Source organism: Populus trichocarpa, chromosome 2, assembly GCF_000002775.5.
Source record: "Populus trichocarpa isolate Nisqually-1 chromosome 2, P.trichocarpa_v4.1, whole genome shotgun sequence".
NCBI classification, from domain to species: domain Eukaryota; kingdom Viridiplantae; phylum Streptophyta; class Magnoliopsida; order Malpighiales; family Salicaceae; genus Populus; species Populus trichocarpa.
Genome location: NC_037286.2, coordinates 23,886,888 through 23,908,473, shown reverse-complemented (window position 1 = coordinate 23,908,473; position 21,586 = coordinate 23,886,888). Strand labels below are relative to the sequence as shown.

Genomic DNA, 21,586 nt, shown 5'->3' with positions numbered 1-21,586 from the left:
TGCTCGTGTGAATTGCCCATTTATGGAACATATTGTACCTGTGCCGGCAAATGTGTGTTGTTATTATATAGTTAAAAAAGGGTCACGCATAGAGTAGAGAATGGAGATGCACCACCGTGGGATCTGCCTGCTTAATCACTAGTTGTCGCCTTCTGGCAAGTATTAATTATTTATATTGCAGCAGAGAGGATAGGGTTTGGTTCCATTGACCTACTTCCAGAAAAGGGCAGGCACCACCTTGATGGACCACATTACCAGAAATCACAGCTCCATTCAATATGGCGCATTATTCCCGTTGCCCTCCAGCCCTTTTTATGGAGTCTGGACCGTCCATTCACGCATGTATCATCCCTAACCTTACAAAGGTTTGTGTCCTTCTCTAGGCCAGACAATAGTGTGGAAGGGCCACCCTTTGCTATTTGATAAAGTAAAGATCCTGTAGTACTTGTGCAGAAATTAACTGGGAAAGGAGTAATAACTGGTAGAGATTCAAGGGAATGCAAGATTGGTGGGTTATTGACATGCTTGCTCCCTGCGATATGATTTTGTATCACAGTATTTACCTCTATGATTTTGATTTCATCATTGTTATTAGGTTATATTTGTTTTTGCTATTAATTTTAAGATATTTTTACTCTCACCATAACTTTAAAAGTTTTTAGATTATAAAAAGCATGCGTGAAATCCTTCATTTCAAATTATCAGTAAATATTTAAATACGAAAAAAACTTAAATTTATATTTTTTTCATATAACAATCCTACTATAATAATAAAAATACATCAACTTTTAATGTTTATTTGTTTTTATGGTCGGAAAATGTTTTCGCAAAAAATATAATATGTTATAATGTTAAAGATAAATTTAAAAAAATAAAAAAATATATTATTTCAATTCATTTCAAAATAAAAAATAATTTAAAAAATAATACTGACAAACAAGTTCTATAATGACAATGTCAAAACTGAAATGTCAAAGGCAGGAATCATAAGCGTAAATATGACCTATAAGTTGAAGTACAAGGACAACCACCACCACACTGAAACTATTTCATGCCCAAGAATTGATGCTGGCAAACAAGATGATTCGTGGGTGATTGTTTTGTTTTTTAAATTATTTTTTCATATGGAAAATCATTAAATTAATGATTTCTTAGGTGTTTTTCGTGATTTTTATTAGTTTATATTAAAAAAATATTATTTTATATACACTCTCCACCAGAATACTAAACACACATGAAAAGTCAAAATGGTACCAGTAACATCCAGAATACCTAGAGTCAAGGCACATATGAAGAAGCTATAGCACCAAACAAAATTGAAAAAAAATTATGGCGAGTTTAGTGTTTATTCACAATGACTAACCCAAAAGCCTGAAATAGAAATACCGATGAAGAGAATTTACAGGAAGATGATTGAGAATGACACGTGCGGGAGCTGCCTCGACAACCAAAGTGCTGAAAACAGATGTAGAATTTACACGTTTGAATTTGAGAGGGATTCATAGCTGGATTCATTATGCTGTATGAGTCAGATTGACAGCCCTATTCAGTCTCTCGAGGATGCCATTAGCTTTCCTCTTGGCCCTTGAAGTGCCATGTCGAGCCAGTTTAGAAATTGTTCCGTAAGAACTCTCCTCGTCCCTCATTACTTTCCACTTGGTTCGGTCGTTCAAACAGATGGTATGGAGAATGGCGATGCAATTTTCCTTGTTGCGGTCACAGGTGCTCTCCCTGATAATGCGAAGCAGGCAAGGAACAGCTCCAGAGTCTCCCAGTTCCTCGACCACCTTTTGATGACTAGCAAGCACAGCGAGGATAGCCAATAACTCATCAACATGCATACCATTCATGATCTTCGTCAGAATCACCTTTAATGCACCATCCCTCACAGCTCTCGCCTTGTTTTCATGGATAATACACAGGTTAAAAATTGCAGAAGCAACATCTTTCATAGCTGAAGGATGTCCCTCCTCTAAAAGGTCAATAAGTGGTTTCAGGGCACCTGATTTGCCGATCAGTGTCTTGTTGGAATCTAGAGCAGAGAGTGTGAAAAGGGCAGCAGCTGCATTAGTCCTCGTCTCAATACTTCCAGACCTTAATGCTTCCATAAGAAGAGGAATTACCATGGGGGTTTCAGCAACAAGCTTCTTGTTATTGTCGTGGATCGAAAGGTTCAACAGGGTGGTGATGATATCTTCTTGGAGATTAGGGTACATCGAACTTCCAGACTTACCCTCAGAGAGTGGTCTGAGCAATTGAGGAATGGCCTCAAGTGACTCGCTAAATAACGCCCGGAATGAAGGCATCCTCTTTGTCAACAGCCTCAGCTCCCTTGCTGCATCTTTTTGTTCAGGAAGTGTTAGAGACATTTTTTCAAGCAAAGACAGAAAATGGTCGCGATCTGCTTCTGTTATTCCTTCCTCGTTAACATTTTGAGAAAGGTCTGGCAATTCTAACCCCTGACTCTTACACCACTGCGATATCATTTCCCTTATCAACAGATTAGGAGTGAGAATTGTGTGCGACAGTACTTGTTGCGTTAGAGGGCACGTCCGATTGCCTGCTTTCAGCCATTTCTGGATGAAGGGTCTATCATACGTCTGAACAGTACAAGCATAGAAAGTAGAACAAATTAACATCCAATAAGAAGCTGATATGAAGGACTAGCAGAAAATGAACTCATCTCATGCCATGGCCTATGAACTCATCTCATCCACAGTACTTTGATCCCACCAACCCCACAACAGATTTCGAACTCCGGTAACAAATATTTTACCAAAAAATATATTCACTATAAACCACCTAAACACTGTATGTTTACACTCACACGCATACACCAGAACAATATACCCGTGTTTGGTTTCTGAGAAAATAAGAGAGAGAGAGAGAGAGAAAAAGAAACTCCTACCAATTACGTTACCCCCTTTCTTTCTGGCCCCTATGTGCAGTCAAAGAGCTGCCTAAAGGCCCTAAACTGATCAAGAATTGAAGATAGTGTACTATTAGGGCCAAGTGACAAGAATCAAAATTTTCTACCCAAATTCACAAATGGGAATCCAGAAAAGTACTCATTATAATCAATCCATAATTAAAACAGAAAAACAAAGAAGCGATTCGAGATTTTGAAACCTGGTTCTTTATTTTAGAAGACTAAAATCCCATCACCATTTACTCAAATTAATGTAGAAAAAATACAGGTAATTACAACGTTTCCCAGCTCACCAAGAGCTGAAAAACCAACACAGACGCACACAAAAATCTGTTAATTTTTTGCGTTTTCTTGGGAACCAAACAGAGTGAAACTCAAAATTCCCTTAGAAGAAACACTAACCTGGCCTGTAGCCAAAACCACAGGATCTCTCATCAATTCCTTGGATAAAGGGCACTTAAACTCTTCAGGGCACAACACTGTTTCACGCAGCTTCAACGACGATGATCTCCTCTTCACCTTCAGTCCCTTCAAAGCAAAAAGAGTCTCTCTTGCTTGATCAATCAATTCCGTCCGGTAATCCTCATCATCCACAATGTTCCTCACTAGCTTCTGCAGTTCTTTCTTTAATTCCATCGCCTTAGTCATCACCATCGGATCGGATTTAAAGACCCCTGTTTTCGCCATGGGACGGAGAATATCAAACGAGGGCCGACGTTAGTTCCCTTGAGTGGCCGAACAGACTGCTCTGTTTCATTCTTCCTTCATTTATTTCATCTCTTGGCTTCGAGGGTTTTTGTTTCCTTCTCAGAGTAATTCTACCGGTCTGAGAAGAAAGCTCTCTCTCTCTCTCTCTCTCTCTCTCTCTCTTCACCAAAACACAGTCTTTTCTCTAATATGGCTTGCTCTAATTTCTATCTATAGAAACTTTCACACGCTTTAAGTGAGAGAGCAGCCAACCGCTTCTTCTCTCCGCTCCACCGGTCCATCCTTTTCCTTTTTCTCGGAATATCCTCTGTGTGTGTGTAATGTGTATATCATTTATTTTTTCAAACTAAAATAAATAAATAAAAATGATTGAGTTGTGAGTGTTATTAAAACGTTAAATGGAAGAGGGTTGCGTGTTAATTAAATAATTTTTAGAAGTGGTTAAGTATAAATTATAATCACAAGAGCTTTAGTTTAGATCATGATCCACTAAGATTTTGAATTCAAAAAGTGGATAGAACAAAAAAAAATAAAAGATTGTATGAATTTTAAATAGATATCAAAGTAGTTTTGATGATTTAATAATATTATTATTTAAATGGAGAATTTCTAGTTGTGTTATTTGAATGAATAAAAAACTTATCGATAAATAATTAAGTTATAATTTATTGGTAAACTCATTAAATTTCTTTTACATGTTATTATAAAAATAAAATTGGATGTTTAAGTTATTTAATTATTTATTTTGAGTTGGTTGTTTTTGAAAATCAATGTTATACATACAAATTAATGGGGGCATTCACTCTTTTCATTTTTAATAAATTATTTAATATTTTATAAGATCATAATTAATTATTTATTACTTTCCACGTTTGTTTGTTTATATAGAGTTTTATTAAAATTATTTGTGTTGGGTGCATAGTATTTTTCAATTGTTTTTATTTATTTAAATTGACAGATTCTAAGAGGATATACTAATATTCTGGGATTTATATGGAAGATTTTATTTGAGGAAATATAGATTGAAGAAATGTATTTATTTTTCCATGTCACAAATGACAGCAATAAAGTGTCATGTGGTAATGTTTTCAATTTTATTGATAATAATAAATTATAAAATAATCATTATTTTCATACTACATCCAAGAAAATTATAATTTATTGTTTGTAAGAAATAATTGATAGAATTGTTTTTTTTATTAACGTTGGTGTCCGGGTCAGTTTGCGCGCACCTCGATTAATTCCACGGGCCTTGAAGTTAACGACCATGTAACCTTCCAGCGACCATCATATTAGCAACCACATAACTCGAACTTGAGATCTTAGGAGAGCAAATTCTTTAATCTCAAACTCTTACCACTGGATCACCTACTGATATTATTCTTAATATAATATAATCTTGTGAACAACAACTATATTTTTAATAATTTAAATAATAATGAAGATTTTGGTTATTTATATAGAATTGAGTTACATCTTACGCATTCATATAAATAAATTAATGAGAGGATGGGCAGTACTACCCGACTTCATTAATAAAAGATTTAATATTATTGATAATTGCTAATCTCCTTCGTTCAATTAAAATCATCCACCATATTTTTATTTAAAAAAATTGACAACAAATAACACAAATAAATACCTATTTTTAAATAATATTCTCACTTCATTTAGTAAAATATCCTTTTCCTACTCCAGCATCACTCTTCAGCTTTTTTTCTGAAATTCTCACCCACTAACAAAGAAAAATTTTGTATATATTAAGATGAGATGAGATAAATCAATCAATGTAGCTACTTTTAGTATATTATTTTGTAAATAAAAATAAAATACTCATATTGCAATTTTCTTTAAAAATAATCCAATAATACGAAAAGAAAAATAACAAGAACAATGAGCAAGAGGGAGGAGCATGGGACCCGCAAGGTCTCAGCATAATGCGTAATCACGGAAAATCCATGGGCAGAAAGCTGGCATGCCGCGTGGATTTAAAATTAATTTAGGTTGTAGTTGGACACAAGCAGACATGTACTTCTTTCGATAAATTACATCCTCCTCTCAATAATTTTGATCTATCATTCTATCTAATTAGTGATGCCCACCAGAACAATTATAAACAAAAAACAAAAATAAAAATAAAACAATATTAATATAGTTATTTAAATCTGGACTGGTACATGACCCGACTTTAAATTTAGACAGAGATTAATCTCAATTAACTCGTCTCCACTCAAATTAATTAATATTATTTCAAGATTTTTTTTAAATAAAATGATGTTATTTAAAAAAATAAATTATATTTTGACACATTGAACGGATCACCGATTAACTTGTTGAGTCGATTAGATTTGACTATATCAACCTTCATGTATTTTAATTTGAAACTTGTTTTAGATTGACAAATTACTAAATTGACCTGTTAGATTCAATCGAGTTTATTAACACCGGTTAAAAATGTTAGTGCTTATTTGATATCGTGGTAGGTTTTGTTTTTCAAACTGTTTTTGAAGCATGACCTGACTTTAAATTTAGATAGAGATTAATCTCAATTAACTCGTGTCCACTCAAATTAATTAATGTTGTTTCAAGATTTTTTTAAAAAGTAAAATGATGTTATTTTTAAAAAATATATTATATTTTGACATATTAATCGGATCACGGATTAACTTGTTAAGTCGATTAGATTTGACTATATCAACTTTCATGTATTTAACTAAATTGACCTTTTAGATTTAATCAAGTTTATTAATACCGGTTAAGAATGTTAGTACTTATTTGATATTTTGGTAGTTTTTGTTTTTCAAATTGTTTTTTAAATTGTATTTCATATGAAAAAATCAAATTAATATTTTTTTAAATATTTTTATGGTTTTATATGCTTAAATAAAAATAAAATAAAAATTATAAAAAATATATTATTTTAATATATTTTCAATTAAAATATAAAATTTTTAAAAACACCGACACCAACTCCTCCCAAACGATTAATAGTTGGATTTAGGAGTAGGCTGTTTGATTAAGGAAGGGGAGAGTTTTGCTTGTCATACATATCACGTGTAGGTTCCAGGCAAAGACTTACATCAATTCATTTTGCTTACATGTGGCAGAGTGAGTATAGAGAAAATTTTCTGAATCAATTCATCCTCTTAATTTCAACTTCAATTCATAGTTTTTATATCTGACCGGTGGCCATCCCGGTCTTAGGAGGTTCGGGTTCCGAGTTTTGACCGCGTCGTCTGAGTTAATTTTTTTAAAAAATCGAAATGATATCGTTTTAATAATAATAAAAAATCAACGGGTTACAACTGGATTTTTAATCGGGTCTTGCCGGATCATACTGAGTTTTTTATTTTCCTGTTTTTTTTTCAACCCGATCTAGTTTTAGTCCCGGATTAGTCGGGTCCCGTATCGATCCATCGGGCCAGATTTTAAAATTATGCTTCTATTAACTTCATTTTGCTTACATGTGGCATGGATTTTTTTTTAAAAAAAGAAGCTAGTTAGATACGGACATGACAAGATAGACTATGATTACATTAAAAACCAGTTTAAATTCTTTTTTAAAAAAATTAAAAAAAATAGATTTGGTGATATTTGGATTTATATTGTCGAGCCCATCTCGTTAATATTAAGTTTGGAGTAAATTTTAGAACTAACTCAACTTTTTTTTTCCTATGGATGAAAGCCTGAAGTTTTGGGTGAAGGTGGTATTGCATTTTAGGCCTATTGGTGGTATTAGGATCGTATTAGGATTAGATGCTCTTTGGTGGTGCCTAATTTTAGGCTTTAAATTACTTTTTAAGGGGTTAGAGATTAGGATCAACTACCCGAACTTTTAAGGTTGTGTTTGAAATTAATTTTTTTGCTGTAATTAAATTTAATTATAATATTTAATTTGAATTTAATTAATAAATAAATTGAAATCTCATATTTGAATAAGATGAAATTCATATTTTTTTTTCTATATTACCCTCTTTACCATCACCTTATTTCTTCAAATGTTTCTTAAAAAATAGGTAAATAAGTATTTTGGAATTGTAAATCAAAGATTTGACCTTTAATTTATTTTTATAGTATAAATTCCATTTGAAATTTAATACTTAACACTCAAAAGGATTAAAAACATGAGATTTCATTATAACACTTAAATTGAATTTAATTTAGGGATTCCAAGCATATTGTTAAAATAGTATTTAAATTCCATTTAGAATTTAATTCTTAACACTCAAAATAATTACATGAGATTTCATTAAAACACTTAAATTGAATTCATTTTAGAGGATTCCAAGCAATAGTGTTTTGTTTGGGAGTGTTCTGTATTTATATGGATAAAGTTCTTTAAATTCTTTTCATTTATTTAACAATATAGAACACATTTATTATTAAAATTTGCTTTCTGATGGTTGCTAGATGATCGTTGGAGTTGAGGTAGTGGAAAGGAAACTTATCTATAGTATATAGTTGGAGAGTCAAGTCCTATCACTTCCATGAGCATCCTGAATTTGATATATATGGATATGATTAGAATCTCTTTGTGAGTGTGAAAAGCGTAATATTTTCTATCCGGATGCGAGATCTTCTTATATAAATATCCATTATATATATATATATATATATATATATATATATATATATATATAAAAAAAAAAGATGGGAAAAGTTCGAATTTTTAGAAAACCTACAAATAAAAGGGGAAGATCCTCTTTATAATGGTGAGTTCGAGCTTGTTTAGCCTCTTACTTTTCTACCTTTTTAATGGTTTTTTATTAAATTAGAGTAATTAAAAGTATCAAATAAGTGTTTGATAAATTTTTTAATACTTTATTGCTTAATATTTAAAAATGGAAGGTGATTTAATTATGATAATCACCAAAAAATAAAAAAATATTTTTTTAATAAGAAAAAAAATTATTTTATTTTTTAAAAAATATTCTATGTACATGTTTAAAAATTATTGTAATATATATATATATATATATATATATATATATATATATATATATATATATCCTGGTTTAAAGGAATGAAAAAAACGTCCATGCACGTTAATGTAAGAGAAGCTAATAATAAGATATTAAATATCATTTTATATTGGGATATAATATTTTTGACGTTAGAGTTACAATTATGCTAATTTCTTCATTGTGCCTAGCATTGTTTTAAAATATCAGTTTAATGAGTTAATTTGGAATTTAATTAATATTAGATTTAAACTAATTCAAGTTAAAAAAATAAAAAATATAAATTTAATTCACCCAATTAAAATAAAAAATATGGTTGGTAGACATTGCAAGTGGTGAACTCAAAGGAAAAGAAGGATTTTTTTCACATCCTATTTTCTCTTCTTTATTTTAAAGTGTGTTTGTTTTTGTTTTTTAAAAAATATTTTATTTTAAATTAATTTTTTATGATTTTAAATAATAATAAAATTATTTTAATATAATTTTAAATAAAAAAATATTTTAAAAAATAATTATCATTGTGAGGTGGACGTTACCTATACATGCCAACTCGGATCGCTGTCCATACGTGTAAGAGTGGGACCTATTCACCCACGTGTCTGTCTTCTGTGTTTCCTCGCCTGTCTAAACTGTCAAAACATCTTCGGTCGTCGTTTTCGGTGTTGCCGAGAAGGACCATCAATCATTGATAAATGCACTTCCCTAGTTCCACATTTTCATGTGACAAAACAGGAAGATTGTTCGTTAATGGTGTCACTTCAACAGAAAAATGTTTTCTTTGAAGGGGTAACGTGTCAATTGCCTTGTGAATTTGCATTTTAAAATATGAAAAATTAATATTAAGAATATTTTAATATGGTATTAAACCTGTAAAACTGTATCAATCTTGAAATTTTATAACCTAACTCTTTATTTAATTTAAATTTCAAATTAAATCTTATAAAAATTAAATTAATTAATTTTACAAATTAAAATATAAACTTAATAACCGGTAAAAAGCTCATGTGTATTTAGATATTTAGGAGATTGCAGATACTGTGAAGTCTTCAATTTATTCAAGATGATGCCAAACTTTTCTGTAGTTTCTTCTTTTAACTTGTCGTTTCTATTTGACACGCACGTTTGAAAGTTTTGCCGTGCACATGTTTTTTCAAAATTGCATAATCTTCTTACCGCATTACATTGACATAATAGTCTTACTATAAAAAACAATTTAATTATTGTGATACAAATATAATAATGCTAATTTCATTCTAGTTTTTTTTTCCAAAAAAAAAATCAACCATTAAAGCATGTTTGACTTGGATAAAAAAATGCAAGGATGTACATATGAAAAATTTTATATGAAAATTTATTTGAAAAACAAATATCAACTAATGCATTATTATTATTTTTTAATGATTTTTTTTTAAAAAAAGAATCATGCCAAGTCTACCACGTGGCCCAATCAAGCAACGGCCTGCGAGCATGCCTTTATTTTTTAAAAGGTTAATGGGGCGGATGCATCAGAAAAAAAAAATGATTCGTCATCTGCATCGGCAGATATTGCATCGTCTATTCATCTCTATAATCTAGCCACCACGATGACTGGAAAAACATGATCCTTTGTTTTTTTACTCAAAAACTCTTTTTTGGATCAAAACACCTATGAAACACCATAGAGACCTTATTAAACCAATTAATGGCCATGAAAAATGTAAACAACCGCCCTAAAACCTGAAATGCACCCAAAAAAATTCCCAAGCTCAAATATATTTTTTTAATATGTTTTCAAGGTAAACAAAAACACATAATTTTAACTCCCCTCAATATATGGAACCATTTCACACAAAAAATAATTATTTTGGTGGTTGGATTCCTCAACAACGAACACTTTTTTTCTCTAAGCAAGAATCTGACGACCTACTCTCTCTTCTCCGACCAAAAAAGGACCGGAAAATGAGTGAAATGAAATTCGGTATCAAAATTGAATTTTGTAAAATTTAAGGAATTGTTCTCCTATTAGCTAAAAACGATGGGGGACTCAAATGAATTTGTGAAATAAATTTTTAATTTGTCACCAATGTTACTCGTTTTTTTCACTCCAATCTCCTTTCTTGAAATGTATTAAAATAATATATATATATTTGATACCAACACATTAAAATAAATAAAATACTAAAAAATATTAATCTAAAGCGTTTTTAAAAAAAAATCAAAGATTTAGAAAAGTGAAGTCCAACCACACTCCCAAACGGTCATTTAATCCCTTTGTCTACGTCATTTTTTTATTTATAGAAATTAATTTTTTTCATGTTTTTATTGCTTTTAAGTATGTTTGGTATTATGGAAGCCTTTGCAGTTGTAATTTGAAAAAGTGGGTGTTTAAGAGCGCGGTAATTTTTGTTTTTTTGTTTTGTTTTAAAAATGAGTTTAACTTGAAAAATGTTAAATCAATATTTTTCAGTGTTTTTGAATGGTTTTAATGTGCTTATAGAAGAAAAAAAATCCTAAAAAATAATAATTTTAATGTATTTCCAAACGAAAAATATACTTGGAAAGCAATTTGCATCAGAATACCAAGCACGCAGAGTTAAAAAAAAGGTTAGAAATTGTAGCTTCTTTGTAATCAATATTGTAAGAGGGAACTTTTAGTAAAATCTATAATTGTGGTGTATTGATTAACTAGATATTTTCAAAACTATAATTAGAACAAAATATAATTTTAACCACACCTCACTATATTATCAAATCAACTAGTTAAATATTCTCGATTCAGTCACAGCATCAACAAAAGTTAAGTTCATTGTTGTCTAAATTAGATTATTATCGGACCACTTTTGACATTGGATCAATTTTACTAGCGGTGTCCAATAACATATAAAAGAGATACAAGGACTCTTTATGAATGAAAATCGAATCTCTAATTTGATAAATCAAAGATACAAGTTCTTACCACTTCACTTGCAACCTTACTTCGATAATTGTTATTCCAATAAAAGCTCACTATGTTATCAAATCAACTAGTTAAATATTCTCGATTCAATCATAGCATCAACAAAAGTTAAGTTCATTGTTGTCTAAATTAGATTATTATCGGACCACTTTTGACATTGGATCAATTTTATTAGCGGTGTCCAATAACACATAAAAGAGATAGAGGGGCTCTTTATGAATGAAAATCGAATCTCTAATTTGATAAATAAAACATACATCTTCTTACCACTTTACTTGCAACCTTACTCCGATAATTGTTATTCCAATAACACCTCACTATATTATCAGATCAACTAGTTAAATATTCTCGATTCAGTCACTACATCAACAAAAGTTAAGTTCATTATTGTCTAAATTAGATTATTATCGGACCATTTTTGACATTGGATCAATTTTATTAGTGGTGTTCAATAACACATAAAAGAGATAGAGGGATTCTTTATGAATGAAAATCGAATCTCTAATTTGATAAATAAAACATACATCTTCTTACCACTTTACTTGCAACCTTACTCCGATAATTGTTATTCCAATAACACCTCACTATATTATCAGATCAACTAGTTAAATATTCTCGATTCAGTCACTACATTAACAAAAGTTAAGTTCATTATTGTCTAAATTAGATTATTATCGAACCATTTTTGACATTGGATCAATTTTATTAGTGGTGTTCAATAACACATAAAAGAGATAGAGGGATTCTTTATGAATAAAAATCGAATCTATAAATCAAATATATATCTTCTTACCACTTGACTTGCAACCTTAATTCAATAATTGTTATTTCTTCGTTTAAATATAAGAAATGAAGGGGGTTTGCAAAACCAAGAATAATCTTATTATTATTATTATTATTATATTAAATTAAGAATTATAGCTGGAACAACTTGCTTTAATACTGAAGTAGGTCACGAGATAAACTAATTGGTCCACGTGAGCTAGAAATTATGTTGTTCAAACTTGATCCAATATTCTTCCATTAATAATGGGAACACACCTAGTCTATGTTTATTCGACGAAAAATATTCTTCCACGATTTTTTTCCCACATTAATTTTCGTGTTTGATTAAAATAGAAAAAATCTAACTCGTGGAAAATTGAATACAGTACATAGAAAGGTAAGCAAATTATGAATCAGGAAAAACAAAACCCCACGCAACGGCCATAAAAGCACCATTACTGCAATATATATCCAAGCTTTCTTAATCTTTTTACATATACAATGGAGAATATATTATCATGATATTAGATGATTTTCATAAAAATTAGTGGAAAATGTATATGAAAAAAACTAAGAAAGCATATATATATATATAAACATTACTAGATATATTGTTTCTCGGAAAGAAAGAAAACCTAAACCGAGAAAAAGATTACTAGAATATTTACTATATTTATTGCTATAAAATCGAGGAGAAGACGACTTAAAACAGCTTAACATGTGCAATATTGTCAATAGCTTATAAAATAAGGTTTATTAATTTCCCCTTTAATTATTCAAGTTTGATTGGCGGTGAATTAGGCAATTAATGTTTCATGCTTTCGATTTCTCCCTTCAAATTTTTTAAGGCTAATAGTGTCGTGAACTACACTCAAACGAGTGGAAAAAATCTGAGGGCAGAGCCTCATGGATTAGTATAGAAGAGATCTGCATGCAAACACGAAATCCCTGCCGGCGGCATCACCACACGTTGCCTGCTGAAAAATTAAGCAAGAAATGGTCTGTGACGGGCTATAATTATTATTATTATAAACGCAGTGTGACTCTGTAGTGGCTGACCAGATTCCTTGAGAAAGTATTGAAAAAGAAAACACTCTAGTTAGTTTCCAAGTCCATGGATGTATAATGCTGCTTCGATGCCACCAGAAAACATCGTGCAAACGGCACGAGGAAGCTTTGAAATGGGGAGATTAGATGGAGATTTGGTGTCTAAAATCTTGACGAGGGATGCCATGCTTTTTGTAATATGTGCTGTATATTGACTCGAATCTTTGCGTGTATAGTGAAAGTCAACGCAGATTTAGTAGAGTTTGATCAGATCAAGCCTAATCTTTCCTAGCTAGACCATGTATGTCTATGAAGAATAAACTTGGTCTAATAACTCATCCTGCATCCATCATAGAAAGGAGAGCCAAGAAGTCGATGGATGGATATCATTTGTATGTTGAATTTCAAGCCCAGAAAACCACAAAACCACTCAGTTTCTCATAGGATTAGTTAATAGAAGGACCCATTTTTTTTCAACTACATTTTGAATTGTATTTTTTCTAGATATTAGGTATATGAAAGTTCTCATATGACTCGTTTGACAGTTTCTTAAGCTCTTAATTATACAAACAATTGTTAAAAGCAAGAAAACTATATTATTTCAGATGAGAGATTAAGGCTTTATATCAGCCTTTACACAGCAGGAATAATGGAAATAACGGAACCACTAAAGACGTGGTCAAGCGGTTACAAGAAAATCGAATTAAAAACTGAAGTCCAAAGGATCCGGACATTATTAACTTAAATAGCAGTAACGGTTAATACTAAATCAAACCAACAAACTCTCCCTTAAACTGACTTGCAATTTCGTCAGTTTAAAATTGGTGCTGTGCAAACTCCAAGTAGTTCTCTCAGTCTTGTGAATACTTCAAGCGTCAAAGGCTTAGTCATAATATCTGCCAACTGATCTTTGGAACCACAAAACTCTAACTTAACAATTCCATCCATTGTTAAGTCACGAAGAAAATGGAATCTGACATCAATGTGCTTGCTTCTTCCGTGCATAACAGGATTTTTTGATAATTTGATAGTAGAGCTGTTATCACAGAATATATCAGTGCACTTGCTTCGTTCAAAACCAAGTTCATCAAGAATTCTTCGCATCCATATACTTTGACATGCGCAAGCGGCAGCAGCTATGAACTCGGCTTCAGTAGTGGAAAGAGTAACTACTGGTTGTTTCTTTGAAGACCATGCGACAGCACCTGAACTGAGTAAGAATGCATATCCTGATGTGCTTTTCCGGTCTTCAGTATCTCCTGCATAGTTGCTGTCCGTATAGGCTGCCAACTTCTCTTCTCCTCCTTTTTGATAAGAGATTCCCAGCTCAGCTGTTCCTTTGATGTAACGAAGAACTCTCTTTACAGCTTGTTGATGTAACTCAGTTGGTCGTTCCATGAATCTGCTGACCAAACTTACCACAAATGCTAAGTCTGGTCTGGTGGCAGTCAAGTACATGAGGCTACCCACCATCTGCTTATATGTTGTGGCATCAACACTTACCCCACCTTCGTCTTTTGCAAGTTTGAAACCTGGTATAATTGGATTTTTGACAGGATTGCAGTTTCTCATGCCAAATCTTTCAAGCACCTCATTAGCATATTTCCTTTGATTGATGAAGATCCCTCCTCTATGTTGTACTACTTCCACGCCAAGAAAATATTTCATTCTCCCAAGATCAGACATGTCAAACTCTTGTTTCATAGAGTTCTTGAACCTTTCGAACATTTCTACATTATTTCCTGTAAAAATAAGATCGTCAACGTAAACACTTACAAGAAGACATTTCCCTTCCATTTTCTTTGTAAACAAGGTATGTTCACTCGGACATCTTTCAAAACCTTCTTTAATGAAATAGGACTCCAGTTTGTTGTACCAAGCTCGAGGAGCTTGCTTGAGTCCATATAGAGCTTTCTTGAGTCTATAAACCTTGTATTCTGCTCCTTTTACTTCATAGCCTTGTGGTTGTTCAATAAAAACGGCTTCGTTGAGCTCTCCATGTAAGAAAGCACTTTTCACATCGAGCTGATACACATCCCAACCTCTACAAGCAGCAAGAGCTAGTATCATTCGAATAGTATCCCATCGAGCTACCGGTGCAAAGACTTCAGTGTAGTCAATTCCAAATTTCTGTGAGAAACCCTTTGCGACAAGCCTTGCTTTGAATTTATCTACTTTCCCATTCTCATTGAGCTTGGTCTTGAAGACCCATTTTACTCCAATCCGTTTGGCTCCATATGGAAGTGTAGTCAGCTCCCACGTTCCATTCTTCTCAATAGAATTAATTTCCAAATCCATTGCTTCTCTCCACTTCGGGTGCTTGGCAGCTTCTTCAAACAAGATGGGATCATTGGAGGCTGTGAGCAACATGAAGTTACTTTCTTCATCTGAGTCAGATAAGCCGTCACCAGTTACATAATCTTGCAAGTAAGCTGGTATCCGTCTAACTCTCCCTTGAGCTGGACTGGAAATATCTTCGCTGGATGAAGAAATAATTCCAGGAGAATTTGCATCAGCAACTCCAGAACTGTCACCAGTAGTATTGCTGTCACTCTGTGGCTCTTCTTCTGCATTATCATCTCCTTCAAATGCTGGTTGCACATTAAGTTCATCATTGTTGTCAACCAACTGTTCTGCTTCTACATTGTCATGTTCTCGTGCTGGATGATCCGCATGCTGCCATTCTGTTTCTGCATTGTCACCCCACGTAAGAGTTTGATTTTCAGTTTCTACCGTACTCCAATCCCATTGCTTATCTTCTTCAAACACCACATCTCTGCTCACAATGATTTTTGCAGACACTGGATCATACATTCTATAAGCTTTAGATTCCTGACTCAACCCCAAGAAGATACACCGAAGGCTTTTATCATCAAGTTTTTGCCGGTGCTTATCATAAATATGAACATGACCAATGCAACCGAACACTTTGAAGTATTCTACTGATGGCTTGAACCCAGACCAAGCTTCCTCTGGTGTCATGTCTTTAACTGCAAATGTAGGACAACGGTTGAGCAGATGAACTGCCCAGTTGACAGCTTCTGGCCAAAATATTTTTGGTACCAGCTTTTCTGCTAATATACAACGCACCATATTCATAATAGTTCGGTTTTTTTCGCTCTGCAACCCCATTTTGCTGAGGGGTATAGGCTGCTGTGAGTTGTCTAACAATACCATTAGAGCTGCAGTATTCATTGAAATCAGACGAAGTAAACTCCCCCCCCCGATCAGTTCGAAGACAGCATATAACATTTGCAGATTCTTTTTCTACTAGACACTTGAACTTTTTGAACATGGCAAGTGCTTCGGATTTAAGATTCAGAAAATAAGTCCACAGTTTTCTGCTATAATCATCTGTAAATGTGAGTATATACCTCTTATGACTGCTGGACTCGGGTGTAATGGGACCACAGATGTCAGCATGAATGAGTTGCAATTTTTGTGTAGCTCTCCACATACTCTTTCTGGGGATGAATTCTCGATGCTGCTTCCCTGTCATACATACTGTGCAGACAGTAGAGGACTCATGGAGATGAGGCAGGCCTTTCACCATTTGCTTACGGGACAAGATACTCAAGCCTTTGAAATGTAGATGCCCATATCTACGGTGCCATAGATCAGCTGGACTTTCAGATGTAGTCTTGAAGCATGTAGGAATGAGGACTTGAGTTTGCATCTGTGTTTCTCGTTCAGCCAGAAGGATAAACATCCGATTAGCAGACATTTGAGTACTCATAATTAACCCTCGTTTATGATGATAAATTTTGCATTCACCATGTTCCATTAGAATAGCCAAGTTGCGTTCTTGAAGCTGACCAATACTAAGAAGATTATTTCTTAGCTCAGGTAAGTAAAATACATCACCAATCAGCTGACTTGTGCCATTAATCCGAAGCTTGATGTTTCCTTTCCCCATCACAGCCATTTTGGTGTCATTGCCAAGCTTCACAAATTGCCGAAAGGTTTCATCCAGATGACTGAACCACTTCTTATCTCCTGTCATATGATTGCTGCAGCCCGAATCAAGAAACCACATTGTTTCTTTTGAGTTGGTAGGCGCTGTTTGACACCAGGTGCTGTTTGAGCTATCATGTGCTGTGTAAGCCATCAGCAACATTTCTTCTTCATTTATTTCAGCATAATGAGCGCCCTTTTCCCAGCTAGGACATTCATATTGAAAGTGTCCTAGCTTGTGACACTTGTAGCACTCCACAAGTGCTTTGTTAAATCCATGTCTGCCTCTACCTCTTCCACGACCCCGAAACGCATTTCGACCACCGCGACTCCTTCCTCCTTCATATGAAACATTCAGTGCTTGTTCATCATTTTGAAAATGACGATTCAATCTTTGTTCATGAACAAGTAAACTGCTTTGCAATTCATCTATAGTAAGTTGGCTTAAATCATTAGACTCCTCTACTGAACATACCACATAGTCAAATCGAAAAGTCATTGATCTTAGAATTTTCTCAATGATGGTCACCTGCTCCATTGTCTCACCATGAACCCTCATCTTATTCACAATCGTTAATGTTCGAGCAAAATATTCATCCACTTTCTCCCCTTCCTTCATCTGCAGCACCTCAAATTCTCTTCTTAAAGCTTGCAGTTGAGCCCTTTTGACTCGTGTTGATCCCTGATATTTCTGCCTCATAGAATCCCATATGCTCTTAGCACTTCTTTTATCAAGGATAGTCTCCATGATAGTGCGATCAATGGACTGAAACAGATAGTTCTTTACTTTTAAATCTTTGATTTGAAGTTGTTTTTGAGCCTCGGTTGGCACAGCTCCAGCTCCATCTTCTACTGCTGAAGAAACTCCTGTTTCTATTAGATCCCAGTACTCCTTTGAACGAAGAAGATTCTCCATACGCATAGCCCAGTGGTCATAGTGACCATCAAACTGAGGAATGGTTGCTTGAACATATTTATCTGTAGCCATCTCAGCCTTCTCGTTCTCACAAAAGAATAATTCTCACAAAGTGATCCACTCTTGCTCTCGTGTTTCACTCACTCTCGTGTTTCACTCACTCTTGCTCTCGTGTTTCACTCACCAGTTGCCAAGTGATTGACTCTTGCTCTCGTGTCACTCACTCTTGTGTTTAGGAATTGCAATTCCAAACAGAACACTCAACCAAACTCTCTCTGTGTTGAGGCTCTGATACCAAATGACAGTTTCTTAAGCTCTTAATTATACAAACAATTGTTAAAAGCAAGAAAACTATATTATTTCAGATGAGAGATTAAGGCTTTATATCAGCCTTTACACAGCAGGAATAATGGAAATAACGGAACCACTAAAGACGTGGTCAAGCGGTTACAAGAAAATCGAATTAAAAACTGAAGTCCAAAGGATCCGGACATTATTAACTTAAATAGCAGTAACGGTTAATACTAAATCAAACCAACATCGTTATATTTCAATATATATATATATATATATATATATATATATATATATATATATATATATATATATATATATATTAGGGACATTTTTTTCTCTTTGATACTATTAGGACAATATTACAGTTTAACCAATTTTATCTATAAAAAAACTCCTGAGTTATAAATAGACCGTGAATCTTTTAAATAAAAGGTTCAGAATTTCTATTTTTCATTGCATATTTATTTTCAGGGTATCTCTTGTAATATTATTGTATTTTCTCTAAACAAATCATTGATTTAATTATCGGAGAGTCCTTAAATTCATCAAAGAAGACCTTTTACAGGTATCCAGCACCAAACCACCAGCCATCTCAATAGTAGAATTGAACATATCATTAGAACCCAGAGATTAATCGATTATTTTTTACATCAGTACATCAAAATAATTTTAAAAAACAAATTAAAGTAAAGAAAAAAAATAAAAAATTTCAAAATAGTCGATAAGGAAGATTAGGTGCGCCTTAAACAGTGAACAAGAAAAGAAGAAAGATTGGTGAAAGAAATATAAAATAGCTGTAGTTAAAGCATGATTGTCTCAAGTGGTGACAGAATATTTAACTTTGTTAATTTTATGGAAAAATCTTTTGCATAAACGATTGATCCCATATTGCCTTTCACTTTTAAGACTTAGCACAAATTAAAGAAGATGAAGATAGTTGGATGGAAGGTCTTAATCCCAACATGTTTGGCTTTTAGCTTTTGTAATCGAGAGGAGACATGGAAGAACCCTATGCTTCTCAACCCTCTTGGATAAAATACTTGAGCAAGTCAAATCTTTTTTCTTTTTTCTTTTTTTATTCTTGTATTATAAACCAAAAACCCTAGGCTGGCCACCTTTAGAATACACTAGGCACGTACCATCATCATAATTGTCAGAAGGCCTGGTCCAGTCCTTCTAGCCAACTCTTGAGATCGAGCCCGAACCATCCTATGATGGGTCTTAGGGTTTTGGGTTTATTAGAAAAAGAAAGAGGTTGGAGGTGGGAAAATTAGGCAGACCTTTTCTAGGTTTAAATCTATTGATATATCTCAACTAACACAAGATATATTATCATAGAATGACGTGAATTAAGCATGGCGTGTCCTAGTCTAGTGGATTGATATGTTAAACCTGAATTTTATATCTAAATTGGTTTTAATACTGAATTGGCTAAATTTAAAGGTCCAGTTGACTTATTAAAATTGGATTTAAATTAAACCGGGTTTAAAATAGTTTTTTTAAAAGAAAAAATGAAATAATATTGTTTAAATTTATTTAAATTAACCCAATGATTTATAAATTCATTCGACAACTCAATGATTCAATAGGGTTCGGACAATTATGTTATTATCAGCACTCGTAATCTCGAAGGCATGATATTTTTGGTGCTCTAGGAAATATCATAGTTCTTCGGACACCATCCATGCTAGTCCCAAGGCAATACAAGTGATGGTAAATGGGTGGATGTCGTGCGATAGTGGAATTCACAGAGATTTCTTTTTCTTCCTCGCAAGACATCAATAGAAACAAAATGGAGAAAGCAACTGCGAAAATGTTTGGAAGTGTGATAATTTTTATTTTAATTATATTTTATTTGAAAAAATATTAAATTAATAATTTATTTAGTATGTTTTGATAGTTTTAATATATGAAAAATATAAAAACAAGAAAGATATTTTTTTAAATTATTACACACCACACTACCAAACCCACTATTATAGGCTTAAAGGGTTTTTAATATATACATGCATTTATGTCTCTATTTGCATGGGTCGAGCCAGCCCGCTGGGTAAAATGCCAACTTGCCTAGTCTGATCACTCAAGCCGGGCTACAGGGCTGAAAATTGCACCCCAGGCCCATATAAATCATATGGGCTGAGACCGGCCTGTCAAGCAGTCTTCCCCGTCGTCAGGCTGCGCAGAGGTTGAGTCGACTAAAATCATGAATCATCAGGTAGCGATTACTTTTCTATATCATTAGGTTGATCCATTCCATCTCTCTCAAACTAATTTAGAAATGAAAGGGGATTATTTTGCATATATTCTAAGTTATTCTGCCAATTTCTTAGGGTTAGAACTTCATAGGAGAAGGATTAGAAATTATAGGTTTTTATTTAACTGAAAATTTCAGGATGTTGTGGTTACTTAGGTTTTTTTTTAAAAAAAAACATTATATAGAAAAAACTAAAAAAAAACACGTTTATCAACTAGAAATGAAAATTATTTTATTTAAAAACATCTGTTTTTTAATTCTTCACTTTTTCATGGATTTAAAAAACACCAAAATTTTTATTTTTTTAAAATTTCCACTATAAAAAATAAGAGCTTTGTTTGCTTCATTTAATAACTCATAGTCATTCCTTTAAATATCTTCATTTAAAACCAAACAAGGACCTTGTTTTCAATTTTCGAAGATTCATTTGTAATAAACATGTTTCCTTAATTATCTATAAAAAAACATTTTCAGAGTAAATAATAAAAATATCTTTAAATAAAAAAAAATACATGAAAGATTGTTATATTCGTACAAGTATTTTTATGTTGTGCTATTTCCATGCAATATTATAGGTGCTTATGTAGAAAAAACTACTTTGTTTTAGAAAATAAGTATAACAATATAATATTTTGATAAATAAAATTAAAAGTTACCCTGATTTGAAAAGAAAAAAAAAAGATTTTATCTACCAGTTAAATTCGTTTACTATTTTCTTGTAGTAGCATGGGCCTAAGGCCCACAACTAACCTGTTTGCAAACTAGGGCAGCCCTGTTAAAGTCACTGAGGCCCAATACCTTTAAATCACCGATGGGAAAA

At 32.8% G+C, this 21,586-nt stretch overlaps 1 protein-coding gene across 1 annotated transcript; it reads right to left on the bottom strand.

The window, feature by feature from the left end:
* Window positions 1–1,240: 1,240 nt before the first annotated feature.
* LOC7471176 (U-box domain-containing protein 9) lies at window positions 1,241–3,973 on the bottom strand. Its single transcript, XM_002301774.4, has 2 exons — window positions 3,332–3,973; window positions 1,241–2,600 (listed from the first exon to the last, which is right to left on the bottom strand). The coding sequence occupies exons 1-2, from the start codon at window positions 3,614–3,616 to the stop codon at window positions 1,515–1,517; spliced, it is 1,371 nt and encodes a 456-aa protein (XP_002301810.3). The 5' UTR covers window positions 3,617–3,973; the 3' UTR covers window positions 1,241–1,514.
* Between the last annotated feature and the right edge of the window lie 17,613 nt (window positions 3,974–21,586).

Coding starts and splice junctions, on each gene's coding strand:
- LOC7471176 (XM_002301774.4), bottom strand. CDS start 3,616: ATGGCGAAAACAGGGGTCTTTAAATCCGATCCGATGGTGATGACTAAG. Junction 2,601..3,331: donor TGGTTTTGGCTACAGGCCAG/GTTAGTGTTTCT, acceptor TGTACTGTTCAG/ACGTATGATAGACCCTTCAT.